The sequence below is a fragment of the Xenopus laevis genome, chromosome 1L (genome assembly GCF_017654675.1).
Source record: "Xenopus laevis strain J_2021 chromosome 1L, Xenopus_laevis_v10.1, whole genome shotgun sequence".
NCBI classification, from domain to species: domain Eukaryota; kingdom Metazoa; phylum Chordata; class Amphibia; order Anura; family Pipidae; genus Xenopus; species Xenopus laevis.
The window spans coordinates 61,395,660-61,423,068 of NC_054371.1; the positions used below are offsets into that span (position 1 = coordinate 61,395,660).

The window sequence follows — 27,409 nt, forward strand, 5'->3', positions numbered from 1 at the left end:
TAAAAGAGAAGCAATCTCATCAGGCATCTAGTGTTTACTCTAGGTATCACCGAATCAAGAAGGCCCAGGAGACAGGTAGCAGGGTTAAGTATTTGGGGAAGTTCCAGTTCAGCAGCCATAAAGTGCACAATTGCTCTCCAAAATCGGAGTATTACTGGGCAGTCCCACATTAAATGCAGAAAGTTGGCGACAGAAGCACCACATCTAGGACAGGCGGGTGAAACTGCTCTACCCATTATAAATAGTTTCTGCGGGGTGAGGTATGTTTGGTGTATGATCCTAAATTGGATAAGTTTGTCACGAACACTTACTAATGGAGTGTAAAGGTTGTCTATGATTTCATCCCAATCATCTGGATCCACACTGACTCCACAACTTTCCCACTTATATTTCACTCTGGGCCTGGGGTCATATCTATTAGAGATCAAGTGCTTATACGTATGCGACAGAAGTTTTGCTTTAGTGGGCTGAGCTATCAACTCCTCCACCATCGTGCGTTGTATTAGCACAGGGGAAGTTGGGAATTGCGCTGCAAAAAGGTGGGCGATCTGGTTGAATCTAAATTCGGACAGGTCAGGCAGAGAAAGAAGCTGACGAAGAGTAGCTAGCGTAGGAAGACTCCCCTCAAAGAACACTTGGGACAGCCGCTTTAACCCTAACTTAGACCAAGCTCCCACCTCTAAGAATGTAGCAAAATGCAGATAGTTACTGTTACCCCATAAAGGCGAGTCTGGAGATAAAGTAATATCGGCCTTAGTGATCTGAACCATTGCGTCCCAGGCTCTCTTAGTAGCATCCATAACAGGTAGTAAGGGGCCAACATCTTTCTGAGTTCTATATAAAGCGTTGTGTAGACTTTCCACTGAAGTAAAATATAAGGCTTCTATTACGGAAGCCGGGTTTTCTGCGTCAAACACCTTCCAGCTGGCTGTATGTGAGGCCTGGGAGGCAAGGTAGTACAGCTCAAAATTTGGAGAATTAAGTCCCAGCTGATCGTGCGGGGCATTGAGAGTGGCTCTGGATAGCGTGGGCGTTTTATTACCCCAAATGAATTCCGATTGTGTGCGGTCTATATCAAGTAAGGCTTTTTTGGGTATGTGGCAGGGGGTATTACTGAATATATAAAGAAATTTAGGAAGATAGATGATTTTGCATATATTTATCCTGCCTATAAGGGTAAGAGGGAGGTTAGTCCAGTGTGTAAGTGTATCCTTAAATTTGCGGTGCAAGGCACATAAATTATGCTGCAGAAATAGCGTTGGATCTTTGTGTACCGTTATCCCCAGGTATTTAAAGTTATCTACCACTTTAAGATTACAATCCGGGTCTACCACTGTCGGGAGTTGTCCATCAATGGGAAAGATTACAGACTTGTCCCAATTAATTTGGAGGCCCGAAAACGTACCAAATTTCTTGACAATCCCAAGTACAGAGGAGAGTGAATCCTGCGGGTCTTCTAAATAGAGTAGCGTATCGTCTGCATAGAGTGAAACTTTCTCCTCAATTGTCTTGTATATGAGTCCCTTTACTCTTTTAGAGTGTCGAATCGCTATGGCCATAGGTTCAATTGCCAGAGCAAAGATCAACGGGGAGAGGGGACACCCTTGGCGAGTACCTCTCGTTAGGTGGAATGGTGAGGAATTAATGCCATTAACCCTGACGGAAGCCTTTGGTTCACTATACATCAGCTTAAGCCATTTTGTGAAAGAAGGACCAAAACCCATCCTAGTCACTACCTCCCATAGATATGGCCATTCAACCGAATCAAATGCCTTAGCCGTGTCTAAAGAAACCACCAACCTGGAGCCCAGATTTTCATGCCTCAGTTGTAAATTAAGGAATAGTCGTCTCAGATTAAAACTAGTCGATTTAGAAGGCATGAAGCCCGTCTGATCTGGTTCCACAACGGTAGACACCACCTTGACAAGACGTTTAGCTAAAATTTTAGCAAGAATTTTAATTTCCATGTTGAGCAAAGAGATTGGCCTATAAGAAGAACACACTGTGGGGTCCTTTCCCGGCTTGGGGATGACCACAATTGTTGCGTCAGAAAACGTTTTGGGTAAAGAGAAATTCTCAAAGGCATACATCAGGGTTTCATGTAATTTGGGCACTATCTCACGTATATGAATGCGATACCATTCTATGACAAAGCCGTCTGGGCCTGGGGATTTACCCGAGGGCAAAGATAATATGGTTTCTGCAATCTCATATGGGGAAATCGGTGAGTCCATATACTTTGCTTGCTGAGGTGAAATTTTTGGAATGGGAATACCATTAAGATAATTGTGGAGGTCAGTATTAGAATAGCACGCAGTAGATGTGTAGAGAGAGGAATAATATTTACCAAATTCTAGGGCTATCTCAGACGGGGCAGTTAACACCTCACCGGTTGATGAGAGTATTCTGGGGACAGCGGAGGTACCATGAGGAGGATTAGCAAGGAAAGCAAGAGGTTTGCCATTTTTATCACCGTATGCAAATGTGGTACTAGTGGCATGTAAAAGCTGTTTTTTCGTAAGTTCCACCCTATGCAGATTCAGCCGCCGAAGAGCAGCCGCAAATTCAGCATGAGTCTGAGGCGTGGGATTGCCAATGTATTCAGCTTCAGACTGGGCTACTGCTGATTCCAAAAGTTGCAGAGTATCTTTAGAGGTGTTTCTAGCCCTGGTAATTGCAGCTATCAGGGTACCCCGAGATACAGTTTTAAAAGCTTCCCAGGTAGTCAAGGAGTCCGCGGAGCCATGATTAAAAATCCAATAATGCGAAACGGAGTCCGTGGACTCCTCAACCACACTAGGGACCCGCAACCAGTATGGGCTCAGCCTCCAGTTCTTGTGAACAGGGTCAGAAAGAAGATCTAATGAGAGGAGCAGAGGGGCATGATCCGAGATTCCACGGGGCAAATATTTAACCTCTCTAACTTTGGGGAGAAGATCCGAGGTAACCAGTGCTAAATCTATTCTAGACAATGACTGATACGTAGCAAGTTTAGAGGTAGTCACTGCAGGGGAGGACAATCTATCAACCTGAGGGTTACAGCAATTGTTGAAGTCACCCATAATACATATCGGAGCCGGAGGTAGCATCAATAGTGTCTGATAAAGATCCTGTAATATAGTATCGGTAAATGGGGGGGGAATGTAAATATTCGCCACTAAGATGGGATAACCAGCTATAGCACACGCTAGAATTTGGTATCTACCTGACCTGTCCGAACGCACCTCAATGAGGTCGAAAGGGAAACCTTTCCTAACCAAAATCGATGTACCCCTAGCGTATGTTGAGTATGTAGTATGGTGAGAATATGCGACCGACGGTTTCCGAAGAGCTAGGAGCCGCCTCCCAACTAAGTGAGTCTCCTGGAGCAGGAGAATATGGGGAGTATAGGATTTAAGATAGTTAAATACTAAAGCCCGTTTCACCTTATCATTAAGGCCCCGAACATTCCAAGATACTAACTTAACGGTAGCCATGTGGTATTGTGTGGAAGGAACGGTTACTCACTTTACAAAGAGTTTGATATGTGGAGTCATATTTATTAAAAATTTTAATTGTGAATTTTCGAGTTGCTTTTTAATTTGAAAAAATTTGAAAACTCACCAGACTTGAACTTGATCACTTAAAAATGTAACATTCAATGAGTCAACCAACTTTTTAAAAAAGATCAAAAAATTCCAACTGAAAACATTGCTTGAATTCTGATAATATAACTCCCATTGCCTTCTTTGTGAACTCACCAGCTTTTAGATGCCAAATTATTACATTCAGCTTTTTGTTGCAGTTAATAAATAATGAACATGTGTGTTTCATAATCCCAAATTTGAATGGTGAGTAAAAAAACCTTTGGTAAAACAGTTAACCTTTAAGTTAACTTTTAGTATGTATGGTCAAGTCTAAGAAACCTTTCAATTGGTCTTCATTGTTTATATTTTATAGTTTTTTTTAAATTATCTTCTCCTAACTCTTTCCAGCTCTCAAATAGTGGTCATCTAAAAATACAATGCTCTGTAAACAATGATCTGTAAACAATGCTCTGTAACAATGCTCTTTTATTGCTACTTTTTACTTACTGGTATTTGTATTTACGCCCTCTTCCATTTATATTCCAGTCTCTTATTTAAATCAGTGCATGTTGCTAGGGTAATTTGGACCCTAGTAACCAGATTGCTGAAATTGCAGACTGGACCACTGCTGAATAAAAACACAAAAAACACAAATAAAATAAAATGAAAACCAATAGCAAATTGTCTCAGAATATCACTCTCTACATCATACTAAAAGTTATTGCAAAAGTGGACAACCCCTTTTATCAGTCTGATTTTATCTCAACATTCTCTGCTACAAACTACAATCAAATCCGCTCGCATTATTTTCGCTTATATATTATTAAATTTTCCAGAAAATTTGCTTTGCGGGAAAAAAAATCTGATTTTCAAGATTTTTTCGGATTTTTCACCCTGAAAACTCAGAAAACTTCGGGGTATAGCACGAAACCCATTGCACATCAAAAAATCATTGGGACTTCTCCCATTGATTTATATGCAACCTTGACAGGTCTGAGATGCCAGATTTTCTAATTCTGAGTTTAACATCCTCAGGGTTTAATACATTCATGATTTTTAAAAGTCTGATTTTATAAATAAAAAATCATGGGTTTAGTAAATAACCCCCTTAGTGTCTTTTGTGTCAAATTAAATTGGCTAAAATGTTTGATTTTTCAATTGATTGAAAATGCAAATGGTGGTTGTAAAACTATTGATAAATGTTACAGAAGCACTTATTTTAATAAACTGTAGTTTATAACACTTTCTTGATTTTTATAAATGTAAACCAGATAATATAATCTAACGTTTGCATGCATGTGACATTTGTTATTATAATAAAACTGTATAGACTGTGAACTAAAGTAATTTATATGCAGAGAAAAATCAATTACACAAACCGAATAGATTTGTATGTGAATTGGTTAAACTTTATTATGTATATGTTTAATAATGATTCTTGCCATAATAGTTCATCCATCAAACTGTCACCTAATATATACTTTATATAGTTCTAACAACACAATTTGGAGAACCAAACATTTCAAAACAAGCCTACAATTTGCCTTATTGATTTTTGGTGAGGTTAGTGCACAAAGGGTTGAAATGGAATGGAATCAGTCTCTTTAAAAAAGCCTCATTATAAATCATGTTTCCCAGCCAGTGCCGGGCCATGCTGGGCAGGCGCCCTAGGCAGGCCCGGCAGTCGTGGCGCCTGCACAAATTTGCGTTCATGTGCTCATGCGTGAATTCGAGCTTGCGTGCACATGCGCGAATTCAAGCTCGCGCGCATGCGCAGAAGCGTTGAGAAGCGCAAAAAAAAAAATGCAGAGTCGGGAAGAGAAGGGAGCCGGACTTGGGGTAGGCGACAGAGAAGGTACGTGCCTGGCGCCCTCCCAGCTTTGCGCCCTAGGCACGTGCCTACTCTGCCTACCCCTAGTTCCGGCCCTGTTCCCAGCACAAGACTTTTGGCCCACATGTACCATGGTTACAGATATGCTAAATATGAAATGCGTGACATGGGACGTTTTAGCTATTGTTTTTCCATGTCCCTAAATTTATCAAGAGTACTCTGTTCTGGGCCCTTCTGGTATGGCTGACTCCACATATAAGGGCTCATTTACATTCCAAATTTTGAGCGCAAACGCCATGTTTTATCCTATAATTCAGCAGTTTTCCCACAGAATTCCACCATTGTTGCAATCTCAAGGGGGGAACTGCGCCTGACACAATTGCTGTCAGTGCGTCAAAATTATCGCAATTGCACTTTGTCGAAAATTGGACTCAATTGCACTAAATATTTTTCAAAGTACAGTTAAAATGTGAGTGCTGTGTGTGCGTGAGATGCAAAATGCACTGCTCCCATTGACACAGTGCACTGCACTAAAACTGGGGAAAAACATTGTGATCTGTGTAAGAAATTAAACTTGGCACACTGCACTTATGTAAAGGAGGATCCCTCGGATAACTGCTTCTGTAAGTAAGATGGCAAAGAAAAGGGCCATCAGTTAAAGGGGGCATTCCATGTGGTGTTGGCCCTGGTGGACTGTCTCTTCCCCTTTCTAAAAATTACCTGTTTCTTGAGCCCTATTATTCACTTATACAGGTATGAGATCTGTTATCAGGAAACCCATTATCCATAAAGCTCTGAAGCATCTCCAGTAGATTCCATTTTAATTAAATAATTCAGATTTTTAAAAAGTATTTCCTTTTACTCTGAAATAATAAAACAGTACCTTGTACTTGATCCGAAGATCAACTAAGATATATGATACAATGAATCCTTACAGGAGGCAAAACAATCCTGGACTGATTATGGCCGTTATCCCCCAAATCTCTGAAATAATAAAACAGTACCTTGTACTTGATCCGAAGATCAACTAAGATATAAGATATAATGAATCCTTACAGGAGGTAAATCAATCCTGGACTGATTATGGCCGTTATCCCCCAAATAAAAGATCAATCACTTAAAGGGATTGTTCACCTTTAAATTATCTTTTAGTATGTTATGGAATGGCCAATTCTAAGCAGTGTTTTCATTGGTCTTCATTATTTATCTTTTTTTTAATCTTTTTATTTGCCATCTTCTGACTCTTTCCAGCTTTCAAACTAAAAAACAAATGTTCTGTAAGGTTTCAAATGTATTGTATTTGTTATTGCTATTTTTTATTAGTCATCTTTTCAAGCCTCTCTTCTCAGTGCATGGTTGCTTGGGTAATTTCAACTCTAGCACCAGATTGCTGAAACTGCAAACTAGAGAGCTGCTGAATAAAAAGCTAAATAATTCAAAAACCACAAATAATAAAAATTTAAACCGAATTGCAAATTGACTCAGAATATCGCTCTCTACATCAAAGTAAAAGTTAATCTAAAGTTAACAACCCCTTGGCACATGGCCTGCCTGCGATAAATCTTTGCTGCTGCGGGCAATTAATCTCCTTGAAATGCCAGAAAATACCCTGCCATAGACAATACTAAGAATGCTATCAGCATTGTCTTTTTCTGTAGCAGTAACAAGTAGCTGCTACTAGTAGCTATGTGTGTCTACACCATAAGAGATATTTTGCTGCTTCTTCAGTAATTGTTATGGATATGTTTACACCTAACTTATTACAAACAACAGCCTGTAAATGAGGTTTAAAAAACTGTAATTAGTTCTAGGCATATAAAAAAGGCCATTGTTAAAGGAGAAGTCAACCTGTACGGGGAAAAAACCCTTCCCTGTGTAGGCCCCCCTCCCTCCTCCCCTCGGGCAAATGCCCCTAACTTGTTACTCACCCCTCGGGCGCAGATCGAAAACTTTGTGACTTTCATCGCATGCACAGAAGATCCTTACCGGTAAATGCCTCGTACTGCCCATGCGCCAAAAGACGCTGGGCAAAGCAGGAAGAAGAATGCTCGGGAAAAGATGTCGTCTGTGAACTCCGCAGCAGAGGACCTGCGCCGAGGGGTGCGTAATAAGTTAGGGGCATTTGGCCGGGGGAGGAGGGTCTACACAGGGGAGGGTTTTTTCCCCGTACAGGTTGACTTCTCCTTTAAGGTGAAACCCCCAGTGAGGCTTGGTTTCTGACACTGCTTTGCCAAGTACAAGAAATAAGTGTCACTGATACAAAAACATATGTTTAAATGTTTCAAGTATGGTACAATACTAAACCGGTAGTTTCTGTATTGCCAAGCACATTTATATGTCTCCCTGTTGAATGTCTTGTTTTATTTCCCCTTCTTATTCTTTACTCCAAGTTTCCTATTCATTAACACAAAAGTACTTTACTGCTGTAAAAAAAAAAGGCACACATCTGGGCAGACAGAGTTTAAAATACTTACAAAAAAATACAATGTATTGTGAAACTTTTTAGCTTTTGTTGAGTGAATTGCATACTTTTTTTTCTTTTATCCTTCAACTATATCTTCAATGGTTGTTTCTTTTTTATTTGTAGCAGGGGCAGAACAATTGGGGGCAGATTCACTAAGGGTCGAATTTCGAAGTAAAAAATACTTCGAAATTCGACCCTCGAATTGAAATCCTTCGACTTCGAATATCGAAGTCGAAGGATTTAGCGCTAAACGTTCGTTCGATCGATCGAAGGATTTTTTGTTCGATCGAACGATTAAATCCTTCGAATCGAACGATTCGAAGGATTTTAATCAAACGATCGAAGGAATTTCCTTAGATCAAAAAAAGTTTAGCAAGCCTATGGGGACCTTCCCCATAGGCTAACATTGACTTCGGTAGGTTTTATCTGCCGAAGTAGGGGGTCGAAGTTTTTTTTAAAGGGAAAGTACTTCGACTATCAAATGGTCGAATAGTCGAACGATTTTTACTTCGAATCGTTCGACTTCGATCGAATTTAACCAATTCGATGGTCGAAGTACCCAAAAAATACTTCGAAATTCGAAGTTTTTTTCATTCTAACCCTTCACTCGAATTTAGTGAATCGGCCCCTTGATGTAGCCTAACACAAAAAACAAGCTCTTTTCATTAAAGGGGTTGTTCACCTTCCAAACACTTTTTTCAATTCAGTTGTTTTTAGATTGTTCCCCAGAAATAAAGACTTTTTTCAATTACTTTCCATTATTTATTTTTTACTTTTTTTCCAAAATCTAAGTTTAAAGGTGAATGTTTGTGTCTCTGGTTGAGTCTGGCAGCTCTGTAATTCAGGTGCAGACACTAAACTATTACTTTGCAATATTGAGTTGATACATTTCTCAGCAGCATCTCTGGAGTATTAGCAACAATTGTATCAAGTCTAACAGCCGCCTGTAATGAAACTCAGAGATTCTGCTCAGCAGGGACAAAGATAAGAAATGTATCAACTAAATGTATCCATTTAGAACAGTTTACAGGATCAGCGACCCCCCTCCCAGAGCTGCTTGAGAAGGAGAGAAATGACACTTTAAACTTCAATACTAGAAAAACCGTCACACATAGAAAATAGAAAGTCACTGGAAAAAGTCGTTATTTTTGGTGATCTATCTGAAAGCAACTAGTAGTTTGAAGGTGAACAACCCCTTTAAACTTATGTTGAAAAATGTATACTGCCCCTTTAGAAAAGAGCAGAAATGCAGGAAAATGTTATCTATTTTATCTAATATTGCAACACCTTTCTTTTCCTCCAAACAAATTCATCAAATAAACCCAGTGACAAGCAATTATAACTTATGATACTACAGCCCTATGCAGTTTGGTTTTTCTTTAGTTGAATTATTGTGTTGTAATTACACTTTCAATCTGTAGAAAATTTTATTTTTTCATAGACTATCTCCCATGCTGATTTGCAGGACTATTTAAGGGCAATTACTAATAATAAATATTAAGCAAGAAGCCTTGTCAGTGCCACAGACACCCACAATGCATCAGCACAGAAGGCATTTGTACTTAGTAATAGAGATCACTTCGATTAAATCTTTATTGGACATAATGATCTCACCATGGGGATTATCTATGTAATCTGTGAACTTTATTTTCAAAGTAAAGTTATTACTTTTTCTCCATAGTATAATTCCTGCATTTTAGTTCTCTCCACATACTCATAAACAAAAATGAAATAATACTGGACATCAACTATTCATGTGATGCCTGCCCCAGTGTTCCAAGTAATTACTAGCAAATAATAAAGTCTTACATAACAAAGTTTTTTTATATTGATATGTTCTATCTTTATCTCTCTTTCTATCTCTCTTACACATACACTCTCACAAATAATCTGATTTATGTTAAAGCAATAGATTACTTTTATAATGATTTGCCGCACATTTTGCCTTGTAGAAACGAGTCATTCGTAATCAACTATTAATTGTCTACTTTGTGAAATGTATAACTTAAATATGTATTGTATGTATCAGCTGTAGTACTTGCTCATGGAAGTACATTTCATTTAATCAATTGTACAGGTATTGGATTTGTTATCCAGAAAGCTCTAAATTTTATGGAAAGGCCATCTCCCATAGACTCCATTTTATTCAAATATTCCAAATTTTTGAAAATAGGTCCCTTGAGTATAATTCTAAACTGGAAATGTAAATCTAGTAATCTAGTAAATATTACCAACCAACAAGTCGGCTGAATCTTGTTACATTATCTGTGCTTTTCAACTATTTATTAAATTAATTTAAATTAATTTTGAAAGTTTCGTTTTTGTGCACATCTGGGCGATAGTAAGATATGTAAGCATGGTGCAGTACAATATGTACGTAACTACAGAATTATAATATACCATTTTATTTAGTATATAGTCTACTCATTGGGTGTAAGGTAAGGCTAATCTACTGATCTAATAAACAAACACCCATTGTGTGCAGTGTAGCATTAGAGAACACATATTCATGACTTTGGAAGACTCCTCCAAAGTGAAGAAAAAGGATAATGTGAAATAAAAATTATTTCAGAATTCAGAATTGTTAGGAGTGCATACATAGGGACAGATTTATCACTTCACTTGGAGACTAGTGTTGAATGACAATTATGGTGAAATTTGACATTCAATGATTTTTTTTCATACCCTTTTAACTATAGCACAACATATGTTTTTATAAGTCTGCAACATCATCATGAGCTAAAAGGCTAAATTATAGACTTTAGAAGTATGGCTTGAACCCAACAGTTGACAACCAAAATACCTCAGTACAGAATCCACAAGTTTTTGTAAAAGGAGTATTAGGCACTCCATTCGTAAGACTTACTGTATAAATGCAAACCCTCATTTCTACTCCTTTGCTTTTCAATTAAGGTGATATTCTGAGCAAATGCACAACTACAGAATGCCAGACTTTTTGTGCATATTTGGTTATGGTTCTAGGCCAGAGCTGTGCTCCCTGTTTTAGTACAAGCCATGCTGTGGTTAGAAGCAATTACAAAAGTGAGTGAAAAATTTACAAAAGTTTGCATACTAATTTGATAGATGCCTCTTTAGGCAAATAGGAGTGCAAATTTATATACAGCCGTGACCGTCAAAAGAAAAGCTTCAGTGTTTTAATGCGTGCTGATGAGTTGTCCTATACTACTTACTTTCCTACATGCATGTAGGTTAATATAAATAATATAATATAAATATTACTGCTGCCAAAGTATCATTAATGGTACTGTCACAGAAATGTGCAGAAAAGCATATTTCTATTGTGCGTTCTGTGAATTAGAGCCATTACTTTAATGCTTTCCAATCTGAAAAGGCATGTTCAGAGGGGACTTGTGATATAAAACTGTTGAATAGGGAAGTCCTTGTTAGAACAGAGCAAGCATAATAGTAATGCTTGGTTCAGGCTTAGCAGGGAATATGCAATACTTGCTCTCTTTAGTGATATGGCAAGAAAGATATATGCCCCAGCAGGGTTGAATGAAAGATGGAGCCATTCAATTGATTATTTTATCTTACAATTTTAGTAACTGTGATTAAAAGTGACATCTTGGAAACCGATAACTGCCAATTTCTTTGCAGCCAATAGTCTTTATTCACTTGTTAAAAGGGCTCTGAGTCTTAGATACTTACTACAGGTATGGGACCTGTTATCCAGAATGCTCAGGACCTGGGGTTTTCCGGTAAATAGATCTTTCTGTAATTTGGATCTTCATATCTTAAATCCATTATTTAAAAATTTAATAAACCCAATAAGCTGGTTTTGCCTCCAATAAGAATTCATTATATATTAGTTGGGATCAAGTAAAAGGTACTGTTTTATTATTATAGAGAAAAAGAAAATAGTTTTAAGTAATTAGGATTATTTTGGATCAAATAGAGTCTATCGGAGATGGCCTTCCTGTAATTGGAGCTTTCTGGATAACGGATAACAAATCCCATATCTGTATTTTAAAATAAATGTTTGGTTAGCCATTTAATAATGTTATAAGGACCTAATGGAACATCATTTATGTAATATTCCCTGATCATATCAGAGAAAACTGCAGTCACATATATACATGGGATTATTATCCACCCGTTACCTGGAAAGCTCTGGAATATGACTTTTTTCTGGAACTGTAAGACAGTACCACGAGGATAACTAAGCTAACATAAATTCATGTTGATGTCAAAAACAATCCTTTTGGGCTTTTAAATGTTTTTAGTAGCTGAAGGTATTTTTAGTAGTACCATTTAGACCTCGTGTAAGACAAAACTCAGTCAGGCAATTTATTCATACAGAATCCAACATAACAGTTTTGTCTGGGTAAACTGTTGGAGTAAGACACAGAATGTCACCCAAGGATTTACCAAAGACCCACCTCTTGGTCCAAGCGTTATATAGCTTTCAGAAGGCATTTACAGTAATTGTGACAAAGGGTACACAGAAATACCATACATGGTCTGGCGAGGAGACTTACTGGCATATACATTTATACATTCTTGCAGGATGTGCAGTTTTGCAACATAAGTTTCCTGGTTCCAACTGTCCACAGCCTCGTAAACATCTGTTGGCTAAACATAGCCATTGTGGTAAAGCTATTAAGCAGCACTTCTGCAAAAGGGCATAAGAGACATGCTGACCAGTGGCGGAACTACCGGGGGAGCAGGGGGTGCGATTGGGCCAGGGCCCGCACCCCCTCAGGGCCCCCCGGCAGCTCGCGCACTGGCGATGTCCACCCGCAGCGGCCGATTTCCGGGCATATAGTCTTGTACGGAGGGGGGTGGGGGGCACAGCTGCACGTCCGGCACCAGGGCCCGTCCCGCCCCCCTCCAGTTACATTACTGATGCTGACACTATGCTGACACTCTGGAATCTAAGTAACAGAGTGGAGATCATTTATTTGTATGGCCTAGTATAAATTATATGAGTGACCATTGTCCACAGTTGACCATTAGCCCTTATAGTCCATCCTGCCTTGGGCCCTGTAGCGTTATGGTATCATAGAGGGCGGGGGTAATAGATATTGACCCTCTGACACTAGCCATTCGTCATAGGATATAGACTGTTCCAGATATAAAAAATATAAACATAGCATGGTAATGGAAAGCAAACCCAGCATTCCTGATAGCTTACATACCCTTATGTTGTATACTAATTTTCATATACTACATAGAAACTTTGCCATAACTTATCTTTTATTAGTCTTGCTAGGCAAAAATAGGTGTGGCTCTATTTGAAATGCATGAGTTTGGTGATATATATATATATATATATATATATATATATATATATATATATATATATATATATATATATATATATATGCAAATTCTGCGAAGAACCAGCACTCCCATATGTAAAAAGTAGTTTTTTTATTTCTGTTGCATTCCAACGTTTCGGTCCCTATTGGGACCTTTCTCAAGGAGAAAGGTCCCAATAGGGACCGAAACGTTGGAATGCAACAGAAATAAAAAAACTACTTTTTACATATGGGAGTGCTGGTTCTTCGCAGAATTTGAATATATACATTTTAACCGTGCACCCCAGCAGAAGAAAACTCCATTGGAGTGCATCAGAGTGCGGATACTCATTGGAACCTATATATATATATGTATATATATTATTGATTAAAGCTTATAATTGAGTATCAGGACTGGCTTTCCCGATAACACAGATTTAATTTTGTAGATAACATTGATAGACTGCCATCACATAATTTGTTCCATGTTTTACAGTCTGCACGGCTTGAGTGAGAGATTATTCAAAAAGCCATCTTTGCTGTAAGATTGGCTTTCATCGAAGTGAAATGAATATGGCTGATTGAATTGTTAACTTGTTGAAATGAGATGAATGTAGGATCCAATTATATGATCCAATTCAATCATTCACATGTGCTCTGTAGTTTTGTATTTAAAGCTTTTTCAGAACAAACATATATCGTTGAGTCAAAAGGAAGTGACTCTTATGTGTATTGATCCATTACTTGCATCAGACCAAAAATTTGTCTTTTCTCCTTTGGCTATACCATTTTTTACAGTAGATTATGCCTCCTGAATAAAAAATCTTGTTGTCTGTGGAGTTTCTTCAGTGAATATTTTTCCAGCTTTCTTTTATAAGAAAACAGTTCAAGGCATGCCTTTTTGTAGCTGCTGTGTTTTCTTATGTGGAAACAATTATAAGGTCTCTATTTATGAGTCTGTATATCTTAAGCCTCCCATAGCTAAATTCACTTTCTTACACATTTTAAAAATATTTAAGAACACACCTAAGTTAAATGTTCAGTTAGTTTTTGTTTCAGACATTAATATCCTATCTTCACCAAAAAACACAATGATACGGCCTTCGTGATGTTTGGGCGGGCATGAGCCTATAAATTTGGAGGCGTGCTGGGTTAGGGTCAGGTGCAGGTGGTGAAAGGGGTGTGTTATGGTACAGTAGGTGCGGGTCTAATTTTTCTCTGCCCGCACATCACTACTTTTGAAAGATAGGTCTGAGACTGCATTTAAAGGGGTTCACTTTTAAATGAACTTTTAGTATTTTATAGAATAGCCAATTCTAAGCAACTTAGAATGCCTTCATCATTTATTTGTTTATGTTTTTAATTGTTTGCCTTTTTCTTTTTACTCTTTCCAGCTTTAAAATAGGGTCACTGACCCCATCTAAAACAAATGCTCTGTAAGGCTGCAAATGTATTGTCATTGCTTTTTATTATTTGTCTTTCTATTCAGTCCTCTCCTATTCATTTTCCAGTCTCTTACTCGTATCAATGCATTGATGCTAGGGTAATTTGGACCCAGATTGCCGAAATTGCAAATTGGAAAGCTGCCGGAAAAAAATTAAATAACTCGAAAAACAAAAATAATAAAATGTGAAAATCAATTACAAATTTTGTTAAAATGTGTGGCCCCTTGTGTGCCCCCCCAACATGAAAGCCTGCCTGCTGTGACTGCTTACCTCGTGTGAGCTTTAAAAGGTAACAGTACTGAGATTAACTGGCCCCTGCATCGTTTACACCTCAATAGTGGTCCTGAAAGGTGTCCATGCCTTCTGCTCTATGAGCCTGGCAGGGTTTGTTACCATTTGGAAATTGTTGTTAGGGCCCCAAATGTGTTTAATCATGTGCTGGGGTGCTATATTATCCACAGGGGAGGAGGAGCCGTATAGATTAATATGACTTACATTTTTCACATATGAGTGAGGGGTGATATCCCTGCAGTGAGCACCAACCAGTTGTTTTTTTTTTGTGGTGTTACCACCATTAATGTAGATGTGGCCTTATGGTTCTTATAGTCTTATGGTTCTTATAGTTCTTATGGTAACATGGGTGTATTTAAAGTGGGTGTGGTTTAAAAACAGGGAGTGGTCAACACTGACTTCCATTATCAGACTCTTAATACCACAGAAGTTGGACAGCACTGCTATATATCATACTAAAAGTTAATACAAAGGTGGATCTATCTATCCTATATATGATTTATTTCCAATAACATTTAAATAAAGCATCTCACAGAAATGGCAGACCTTTCATATTAATCAGCTGAAAATACACTGCAAAGTACTTATTGTTAGAAAGGTAATTCAAAGGTGATAACATTGGCCTGGGTCAGTGAGTTATCTGTTATTTGGTTGTATTTTGCTCTCAGCTTTATATGTCTATGTAGCTTATCTGTAGCTATAAGGATGACCTAATACAGGGATGCCCAAACTTTTTGCAACAAGGGCCAGATTTGGTGAGATGAAAATGTGTGGGGGCTGACAATTCAACCCGACATTCTTTGAACCAATAACATTAAATTACAGGAATCGAGTGTCCATAGCAGTAATATTTGGGCACATTAGTGAAATGATCTGCCACTTGGTCAATACTGCTGCCTGTGTGCTGAAGGTGTTAGCAATAGACATGTACTGGTACATAGTGATGCCAGACGCCATACTTCTTTAGTTTACTGTACTGGCACGTCAGTACATCTATTGACACCTTCAGCCCTAAAAAAGTATGCAAAAACAACACGTCTCCACGTGCCAGTACGTGTCTATTGCTAACACCTTCAGCACATAGGCAGCAGTATAGACCAAGTGGCAGGTCATTTCACTAATGTGCCCAAATGTTACTGCTAGGCGATTCCTGATTGCACTGTGCTGGGGGCCTCATTATTATTAATTTCATGACGGAGGCTGAGGGCCGGGGTGAATTTGAATACAGGCTGCAATTGGCCCACAGGCCGCACTTTGGACATGCCTCAAAAAGTGAAGATACAAAAATTTTATTTATTCTAGTAAGCCATCGCAACCATAACATTTTTTCAGGTTTCTTTAGACAGCTGACCAATAAATTATATTTGCTGATTGGTTGCTATGGGTTACTAGGCTAGATGCAAATGTTGCATCCTTTAACCTTTCTTCATAGGACTTTTAATATATGTTCTTTATACTTGGCTCCGGATTTTATTTTTAAATTCACAATCAATTTCTAAATGACAGCAAATTGCAATGTTCTACCTACCTTTTTATATATGTATACTTGTCCAATCTCTGAATATTCTCCAGGTAAGATGCACATGGAAAGCTTACCTTGGATAAGAAATAAGCAGTGCTTATAAGTTTCTTAAAATTATACTTCTTTAATGAAAAGTTTAGCCAAATATTGTATTGCTATGCTATGGAGTGCTATTAAAATATGATTTATTTTCATATTACTCTTTCTGCATCACTGGAGGAGGTTCTTTTCTCTTCATTTGGTTAATATCAGGGTTTTTTTTCATACCACCTGTTATGTATGAGCGATATTTGAATATAACATTTAAAAAACCTCTGTTGGGGAGATACAGCAGATATTGTATTTAATGCATACTGCTTTGTTATCCTCCAATGGCCTTATGGAGTCACCAGAGCTTCATACAAACATGTCCTGAAGCAGTTGAAAGAAAGCCAGTGTCTACCCTGCTGTCTGTGCTAACCCTTGCCCACATATATTTGTTTTTATTAGTCAGTTCCACCGCTACAGTTTTCCAGTAAGTGCACAACAGTTATATTAAATATGAAAAACACATAGAGCAAATATTGGTTTTTTTTTCATTTCCATTTATTAAGGTTTAAAGCATTATGCATAATAATGGGAAATCTATATTCAAATATTGTATTTTTTTGTATTTTTTTTATTGTATAATTAGCAATAATATTAATAAAGTTTTTATTTATTTTTAATGAAGATATAGGAATTCACTTAAGAAAAATATCTGCATAGAGATGCTGCGGAAGGGCTATCACAAGTCTTTCTCAGAAGTTTTTACTGTGATCCAGAGGTGGAACGCCTTGAGGGATGCTGCGGGGCCAGGGTCAGCCATATGGCATCAGAAGCCCTTGGAAGAGCAGCAAGAAATACTGGATCAACTTCAACATTTCCTGACACGGGCTGAGGCAGCCCAAAGAGCAGGTAAGGAAGGGGATTGTGGGTAAAAAAGCAGCAGGAGCTGAAGCAGTAAGAGCCTCAGGCGAGGATTCTAAATTGTTTCATCTCTGAGTCTGAAACATTACTACAATTTAGCACATATCAGCGTTACTCTTATCTGCCATATAGCAAGATAAGTAGTAGATCATAAAATATGGTTAAAAAGGAGTCTGGCATCAAGCTGTGCTCTTTTCGTTTTTTTTAATCCTCTAAAACAGGAATCAAGGAGATTAAGGGTGCGTATATTTTAAAACACCCTTTTGGGAATATTTGTGTTTTAAATGCACGAGCCAAGATCTTCAGAAAAAAAAAGCTATACATATACAGTCATTTCATTTGCTGGAAACGCTGCTACAATAAGCAGTATTACAACTTCTCTTATATTCTATATAAATGCTGAAATTTACGATTGCAAAATAAAGCTTCTGCACGTACACATATTTTTCTTCTTATTTTAATAAATAGTAGAGGAAAAATGTTTAATCTGTTGTTAATTGTATTTTTTTTTCTATTTTATTGTAATATTAAGTGGATAAGACATTTCTTTACCTCTTTTAGTGGCTTTAAGTCATGGGTTAACATAAGTTCAATGTATAAGATTTGTATTGAACATACTTTCTACATATTATATTTTATTGAGTATTTTTTGTTCTATTTAAGTAAAAATCTAGTAAAAAAAAAAATCTAGTGAAACTGAAACAACTTTCATTTTGCCACCTCATGGTTCTCTTAATCATTTGCAGGAAGAGAAAATGATATCAGGGTTACAACTAACATTTTCAGTGTTTTAACACATTGGCACAGTCACAGCTTGTAAACTCCCCCCACAGCAGCAATTTTGCTAAAGTTTTGGAACACTGCATTATGAGTAAAAAGCCAAAAATTATACTTTGCACTCGGCACTTGTGGTTTTAAATGCTTTACAGTTAAAAACATGTATTTGGAACTATATTTTGGAACTATGGCCAAATGTCTGTAACAGCAACGATTTATTTTCTCTATGTGGAAGTGGGGTGGGGGTTTAACCAAAATGTAGGACTGCGACTAGGGTATGGGCTCTAACAATTTACTGGCACCTTATATTTTGGATGATCTACGAAGAAACAGGCAAAGTAAGAATGTAGTAGTATCAACATATCAGTATATCAAGTTAGCACTCAATACACATATAACTAAACTGTTTATACGTTATAAACTATGCAGTAATGTATCCATCACTGGCTGGGCTTGGGTGCAGGACCACCATGCCCCCCCCCCCGGTCCCCTTCAGATACCGTTTTCACTCTGTATTTGGACAAGCGAGAGGCTCCAACGGACCTTGAGGGGATGCAATCACACTCCCAACACAACCGGTAGATCTGATATATATAGCAGTCCCAGGGTTAAGTATGAGATAGGGTCTGTAAGAGATACTGTAAGAGATACCTTTTTAACTTTTTTTATCTACCATACAATTGACTTTGCATGCTTCTTATAATTGTGCCATGATGTATTTGCCCAATGCTTTTTCATTACCTATCCGACTCCCTGTGATCACCTATGACGGAACTGACATGTTTGTGCAGCAGGAATCTGTTATCATTAGAAACTTTAACTGATAGGCTGAGATGGGACAGTCAGGTTTGCAAAACAGTCAGGTTTAGGAACTTCAGCTAACAATTACTTACAAAAACAAACCTTTCAGCAAAAAATAATCAGCATGACCTATAGGTAACTTTTAACGTACATTCATATTTTAAAAAGTATTTTTTAGTGTCAATATCACTCAATTTGTATGTAAGTTGAAACATACAGCGTATACATTTACATATTAAATGTAACTTAGACAGATGTTTGTCTTAACATAGTATTTATTTTTACCTTCCTGTGCATATTTATTTTTACCTTTTTGTGCTGTGCAGTAGACAACACACGCCAAGATGGATTGGGCAGGTGGTTTATTAAAGTTAAATGTTAATAAACGTCAAGCAAACCACAGTACATTACTGTAATAGCCTCTGTTTGTAAGTGTGAGGTGTATGTAATTTGGGTGTATGTAACTCAACGACTCTGTGTGTGTGTATATATATATATATATATATACAGTATACATATAGGGGCTATTATCTAAAAAAAATGTTATCAGGTTTTTTCCCGCTCCGATTTATTCAAGGTTTTTTATTAACAAATAAGGCAAAATTGGCCATGGGAGTTTGGTTGAGCTTTTTTTATTCTAATTATAAGATCAATTCGGATTTTAGTAAATAACCCCCATAATATTTATCTCTGTAATAAAGAACTCAACTTGGCAAAATCTATTGAACTGTGTGGGAATAAAGTCTGGCAATCTAAATTGGAAACTGAAGTTATAATAATGTGAACATATTTATCTTGCAGTAATTGCAGCTGATGCTGTGCAACTTGTGGACTTGTGCTGCTTTCTCAGCAAGTTTTTCCTCACAGCATAACAGCTTATTTAGAGCTTATGAACTATGCAAGCTTTTAGTAGTAGTAGTAGAGTAGTAATGTGTACAAATTTGTGCAAAAAAAAAGTGTTTTTCCATGATTTTTATCAACTTTATCTCAGTTTCATAAATATGCGCTAGTGTGTGATAGTTGGCCATGGAAATACTTGTGCTTTTTAATCTTATTTCCCTGATTCAGAGCTTAAAGGCATGCTTTGTAGCACTAAATGAGTTATGTAAAATGAATAGAAAGAGTAACAATTGCTCATCTTATTGATTTATCTAGCTGGCCACAGCTGCACACCAGACTGAATGTCTGCTCACATTACTATTATTACAGATGTATTTACCATAATGTATATAGTATATTCTGGATATGTCAACATTTTTTAATTTACATAGATTTTTTTTTTGCTTTCCTTAAAATAAGAACATTTTCTTTTGTATTTACAGTTGCAAATTTGCAATTTGACAGCTTGTTCAATTATTTAATTATTCAACATCAGTATATATGATCCAGGATGGTTCGGTCAACATAGAGTGTGAGACTTTTACATGTAAATTGCCCTGTAAAATATTATTGTCATCCATTTTTCCTAGTATTATACATTTCATACTAAAGTTGTTGATTAATGAAGATATTTAACTGCATAATTAAAGAGGTATAAATATTGAAAGAACTGGACTGCACCAAGAGCCTTATATTACTGTATATTACTGTATATTTGTATTTATTAATATGAGTAGGAGTTGACACACTACTTCTTTTGACGAAATAAAGTAAAATATCCTTTTTGAGCTTCAATAAACTGCTGTTACTTGTGCCCAAATTATAAGCTCCCACCACGTCAAGGTAGCAGTCTCCCATGGACTGCTACCTTGACGTGGTGGGAGGGCTTGAGTGTCTCAATAACCCAGAGAGCTATGCTGGCTGGAGCTTATACTCCTGGCAGGGCCACCCATGCCAGACAGGTCAAAGGATAGAGACCAGACGAAGTGCAGTCCCTGGCCCTCCAGGTTGGGGGTTGGGCTATGGGCCAACAACCCATTCTCGTTAAAAAAAAAATTTGTTACAGAAACCACAACGACACAATCAGAAAGCAACTTGGTTGGCAATGATTTCTCTCCAGCAGAGCTTATGACGCAATCTGGTGAAAGCCCTAGGGAAGCCAGTGCGCCGATAAATCTTCTATCAACCAAGACCAAAACAAAGATCGGAACATGGAATGTCCGCACCCTTTACGAAAGCGGTAAAACAGCACAAGTGACCAAGGAGATGGACGCTATAAGATCACCATACTAGGATTATGTGAAACAAGATGGACAGGAAACGGACAACAACGACTGGCGAGCGGAGAAACTATCATCTACTCTGGCCCACAAAAACAGCACATGTATGGAGTTGGACTGCTTATGACAGCAGAGGCAGCCAAGGCATTGATGGAGTGGGAACCAATCTCAGAGAGAATCCTGTCAGCTAGATTCAAGTCCAAAGGAAGAAACGTTACCATCACTCAGTGTTATGCACCTACTAACACTGCAAAAGAAGAAGAGAAAGAAGAGTTTTACAGTGCATTGCAGGCAGCTATTGATAAGATACATAGAAGGGACTTAAAGATCCTCATGGGAGACCTAAATGCCAAAGTTGGGAAGGACAACACCGAAAAAGAACTAATCATGGGCAAACATGGAGTGGGGGAGAAAAATGGAAATGGAGAACTCTTCATGGACTTCTGTGCTTTCAACGAGCTTGTCATTGGAGGCACCGTCTACCCGCACAAGAGCATCCACAAGAAGACCTGGACCTCCCCTGATGGAAAGACAGAGAACCAGATCGACCATATCACCATTGGTCGAAAGTGGAGGAGGAGTCTACTAGACGTCAGGGTGAAGCGAGGGGCGGATGCTGCGTCAGACCATCACCTAGTGCAGGCGACACTGAGGCTGAAGCTAAGGGCACACAGGGACCAGGCACAGAGGCCAGCATTCAAATACAATGTGCAGAGCCTGAAAGATGCAAATAAAGCTACAGAATACCAGTGCAGCTTGAAGAACCGCTTTGAGGCACTAGCAGAGTTGGAGAAAGAGATGGTGGAAGACCACTGGCTGGAGCTGAAGAAAGTATGGAGGGATACCTGCCAAGAAGTCCTGGGGAAAAAGAACAGAAAGCACAAGGAATGGTTGTCATCGGGTACATGGGATCTTATGACTGAAAGAAAAGAACTCAAACAGAAGATGAATAATCGTCAAAATCATCAGGAAAGATGGATCTCCAAGCACAGTATTGGGAGACAAATCGGATGGTGAAAAAGAGCTGTAGAGCGGATAAGAGGAAATTCATTCACGACCTTACAGAGGAGGCAGAAACGGCAGCGGGGAAACAGGACATGAAGCGATTGTATGAGATCACCAGAACTCTCGCAGGCAAGAACACACAGCCATCATGTGCAACAAAGGACAAAGAAGGCCACTACCATTACCAACGAAGGCCAAGAACGAACGAGATGGGTCGAGCACTTTGCAGAAGTCCTCAACAGGCCACCTCTAGAGCAGCCTCCACTCATCCCACCAGCAGACAGCCTTTTGGACATCAACACCAACCCACCCAGTAGAGCCGAGATCATCACAGCAGTAAAAGAAATCAAGGCTGGGAAAGCAGCAGGTCCAGATGGTATCCCACCTGAAGCCCTAAAAGCGGACGTCATAACAACCACGAACATGCTATACCCACTGCTTCAGAAAGTCTGGGAGCAGGAAAGCGTGCCAAAAGAGTGGAGGGAAGGGCATCTGGTGAAACTTCCCAAGAAAGGCGACCTCTCCAACTGCAACAACTGGCGAGGCATCATGCTCCTATCTGTACCTAGCAAGGTACTCACACGAATCATGCTGCTGAGACTGAGGGAGGCTCTAGACAAACGACTGCGAGATGAGCAAGCAGGCTTCAGGCAGGACAAATCTTGCACGGACCACATTGCAACATTGCGCATCATCATAGAACAATCACTGGAATGGCAGTCTCCACTTTACACAATCTTTGTAGACTTTGAGAAGGCCTTTGATAGCGTAGATAGAGAGGTCGTCTGGAAACTTATGGCACATTATGGGATACCACCAAAATTCATCTCCATTATCAAACAACTTTACAACAACTCCACATGCCAGGTTGTGCATAAAGGAAAAATGACAGAGCCTTTTGAAGTGCGGACGGGGGTGAGACAAGGCTGCATGTTGTCACCAACCATCTTCCTGTTGGTAGTAGACTGGATTATGAAGAGTTCTACACAAAATGCCAACACAGGAATCCACTGGTCCTTCACTAAAATCTTGGAGGACCTAGACTTTGCAGATGATGTCAGCCTCCTGTCGCACAGACAACAAGATGCACAGCAGAAACTCACACGTCTATCAGAGGAAGCAGCAAAAACTGGCCTCAAGATCAACACTAACAAAACAGAAACCATGAGGATTAACAACCAGCAGCAAGATCAAATCCAGCTGCAAGGAGTTGACATTAAGGACGTGGACAAGTTTGTCTACCTGGGCAGCGTAGTAAGCAAGGATGGAGGAGCAGATGAGGACATCAGGAGCCGTATCAACAAAGCCAGACATGCATTTAACACCTTACGTCCCATCTGGAACTCCACTGCCCTTTCACAACAAACCAAAATTCGTATTTTTAACACCAATGTGAAAGCAGTCTTGCTTTATGGTTCGGAAACCTGGAGACTGACCATGACAACCACAAGTAAGCTCCAAACCTTCATCAACCGCTGCCTACGACACATCCTACACATCAGATGGCCAGAGAAAACTTCCAACATCAGCCTATGGAAAAGATCAAAACAGATCTCCATTGACCGAGAAATCAGAAGAAGAAAGTGGGGCTGGATAGGCCACACCCTCAGAAAAAGTTCTGACAACATCACAAGGCAAGCTCTTGAGTGGAACCCACAAGGGAAAAGAAAAGTTGGCCGGCCAAGACAGACATGGAGGAGGTGCATGGAGGCTGAAATGAAGGCAGCCGGATGGACATGGGCTCAGCTGAAGAAGACCGCTGCGAACCGAGTTCGTTGGAGGAGTGTCGTTGAGGCCCTATGCTCCCCGCTGGAGCAAACGGACTAAGAGAGAAGTAACGACACTGAAAGAAAGAACCTTTAAATTAACTTTTAGTATGATGTACCGAGTGAGTGATTATTTGTGATTTTTGAGTGATTTAGTTTTTTATTCAGCAATCTGCTTGCTCATTATCCTAGCAACTAGGCATTGATTTGAATAAGAGACTGGAATATGAATTGGAAAGGACCTGAATAGAAAGATGAATAATAAAAAATAGCAGTACATTTGTAGCGCTACAGAACATTTGTTTTTTTAGATGGGGTGAGAAGGCATCGTCTGTCAGAAGGCAATTTTTAAAAAAAACTATATAAAAAAGAAAAAATGAAGACCAATTGAAAAATTACTTACAATTACCCATTCTATAATATATACTAAAAGGTAAGTTAAAGGTGAACCACCCCTTTAACGCTTTGCCTGCTAAGCACATATCCTATACATGCTGGCAGTCAAAGGCTCTAACTGCCTCTGCATCAACAAGTTTTGCCACCTCTGAGGGTTAGGTGTGTTAACAGCCCACTGGGCAATGAGACAGGTGTGCTGTCATGTCAGCCCTGCTATGCGATTGTCTCAGGGCCAACCTTCAAACTGCAGACACAATGCGATCTGCTGCTTCCTCTGCCTAAGCTCCACCCACTCACTTCCTGGGTTTGCTGCTCTGCGACATTGGAACTTGCCATGTTTCCAGGGAAAAAAAATTTAACAAGGGTAACAGGGGATAGGTAGAAAGGAAAAGAGTTCCAGTGTGACAAAAAATGTAGGCAGTAAGGATAACTCACCAATAACATCAGGGGGTCCAGGGGCTCAAGCCCCAGACCTTCAACTCGGGAGGCAATGCTAGACATGTCGATTTCAGTGGTAGACTGGCACAAACTGGACTTCACTCCAAAAATAAATGCAAATTAAAAAAGTTTTATTAGTACAAAAAAGAACATCTCAGAGGGAGGCGTTTCATGCCTTCTGGGAACTTAGTCATTGACCCTCCTTAGCTGCCGGAAGCCCTCCTGATATAAAATACAGTGTGGTTATTTTAAATATACTTTTATGCACTTTATTTACTAAAGATTGCATTTTGCTGCATTTGGGGCTTTTTGGGGAGGGGGAGGCCCTTTTTTACACACGTGCATGCACACATAAACACTGTCACACATCTTTTACAAGTGTACGCACATGCATAAATAAACAGTTTTTTATATTACTTTTTGTATCTAATTTTTACCATTTTGGCATTTTGTATGCTTGCTGGGGGGTCTGTTTGCAGCAGCAGAGTTAGCAGCAGAGAAAATTCTTATGCCCTATTTATATTTTGGGTCCTTACATACCACATACTTATATGCATATCTATGCATATTGGGCATCAAAGTGTTCAGTAGACCCCTGGTGTTCGTATTTAGGGTGATTTGTCTTTGCATGTAAGAAATTGTGCAAGATAAATGTGGCAAATTACTATATTTTTTGTCAATTTTCAGAAATGTCATAAAAACCCTCTGCTTTTAGCATAGCTTTGCAATTCGTTGTATGTAGTAGGAAGATATATTTACCCATTTTGGATTCGGCAGAATCTGTTCTTTCCAAAAATGTGTAATTTTCTAGGTTAAACCTACTGTTAGTTTGGCCTTAAAATCAGAGGTATGCCATTCTGTGGAATGGTGCTTTGGAAATTTGGTAGTGTACTGCTTGGAGATTTTTACCATACAAGTGAGAAATCTCCATAAAACTATATATATTTGGTATTGATGCTTCCAGGAAGGCCAGAGTATCGCCCACACAGAGAGCATAGGGCAGGCAGAGCATGGCACACACAGGGAACATAGGAAGCATAGGGTAGAGCAGGAGACAGGGAAACACATCAGGACCACTCTAAAATGCACTACATACAGTGATAGAGTGCTGGTGCCCCATTAGAATTTTAAATAAGGTGTGAACAATGTGGGCAGTTTCAGTTTGGGTCTCAGGTGTGACAGTACCGGGTTTAAGGATGTGAACAATGCATGAGGGATTACATGTGTGAACAATACAGGGGATTACAGTCTGAATTTAAGGTTTAATGGAGGGGCCAGTTAATCTCTGTAGTGATGCCTTTTAAAGTTTACACATGGTAAGCAGACAACCGGCAGACTTTCATGTGGAGGGCCACACAAGGGGGCTTGTAGGCCACATGCGGCCAGCGGGCTGCCAGTTGTACAGCCCTGCGAGTAGATGTATGCACTTCTTGTTAACATAAGGTGCATCCTTTCATTACTGTTGCATCTATTGAATTGTTTGTGTTATCACTGGCCTTACATAGTGGCTTGCCAGTATAACAGTCAGATCAGTCATTCTTCCATTTACTTTATTTTACTAGACTTGGAGTGCTCCCACAATCCCCCTTTTGTTATTTCACATTTAAGGGGATTCTGTCATGATTTTTATGGTGTAGTATTATGTTTAAATTACACTGTTACTCTACCAACACGTATTTTTTTTAGTTGTAATATTGATGTGTAGGTCATTGGGCCTAATCCTGTCCTTTCAAAAAGAGCCAGCACTTCACAATGGAACTGCTTCCAGATAGGCTCCCAGTTGTTTTCAGGTTTTCCTCTTGGTTTGTCTAGTGACGTCTAATGAATGCTGGTTATAGTACTGCAGGGACGGGATCCGTTGTCCTAAAAGCTCAGAATTGAAAGCCATCTTTTATAGACTTCATTGTAAACAAATAATTCAAATTTTAAAAATTGATTTCCTCTTTATCTGTAATAATAAAATCGATGTACGGGTATTGGACCTCTTATCTAGAATGCTCAGGGCCTGAGGTTTTTTCAGATAATGGATCTTTCCTTAATTTGGATCTTCATACCTTAAGTCTACTAGAAAATCATTTAAACATGAAATAAACCCAATAAGATTGGTTTGCCTCAAATAAGGATTAATTATATCTCAGTTTGGATCAAGTACAAGGTATTGTTTTATTATTACAGAGAAAAGGAAATCATTTTTAGATATTGGGATTATTATTATTATAAACATGTATTTATATAGCGCCAACATATTGCGTAGCACTGTATATGAGAGAGTCTTTCCTTAAAACAGATCCCATACCTGTTCTTCATTCTAAGATATAATAAGTCCTTATTGGTGGCAAAACAATCCTGCTGGGTTTGTTTAATGTTTAAATAATGTTTTAGTTGACGTATGGTATGGTTGTCCAAATTACATAAAGATCCCTTATCTGGAACATCCCAGATCCCAAGCATTCTGGATAACAGATCTCTTACCTGTACTATGTATTCCCTTCATTATTGGACTCTGAATATGTTATTAGTCTGGGATTTTTGAATTATAAATTTCCAAACAGAAATACAGATCTTGTTACTTCATAAACTGCTAATGCCAGGGCCCCCTTAAAGATTGTTCAGTATAAAAATTGTTCAGTATAAAAATAAAAACTGGGTAAATAGATTAGATAGGCTGTGAAAAATAAAAAAAATTTGTCAAATATAGTTAGTAAGCCAAAAATCTAATGTATAAAAGGCTAGAGTGAC

The 27,409-nt window shown here is 38.7% G+C and overlaps 1 protein-coding gene across 1 annotated transcript in view; it reads left to right on the forward strand.

The window, feature by feature from the left end:
- The window catches only part of ttc29.L (tetratricopeptide repeat domain 29 L homeolog), a 143,404-nt gene that overhangs the window by 20,004 nt on the left and 95,991 nt on the right, over positions 1 to 27,409 (forward strand). The window contains exon 4 of the mRNA NM_001096364.1: positions 17,093 to 17,316. Within this exon, the coding sequence (NP_001089833.1) occupies positions 17,093 to 17,316 (224 nt within the window). The remainder of the gene's footprint in view (positions 1 to 17,092; positions 17,317 to 27,409) is intronic.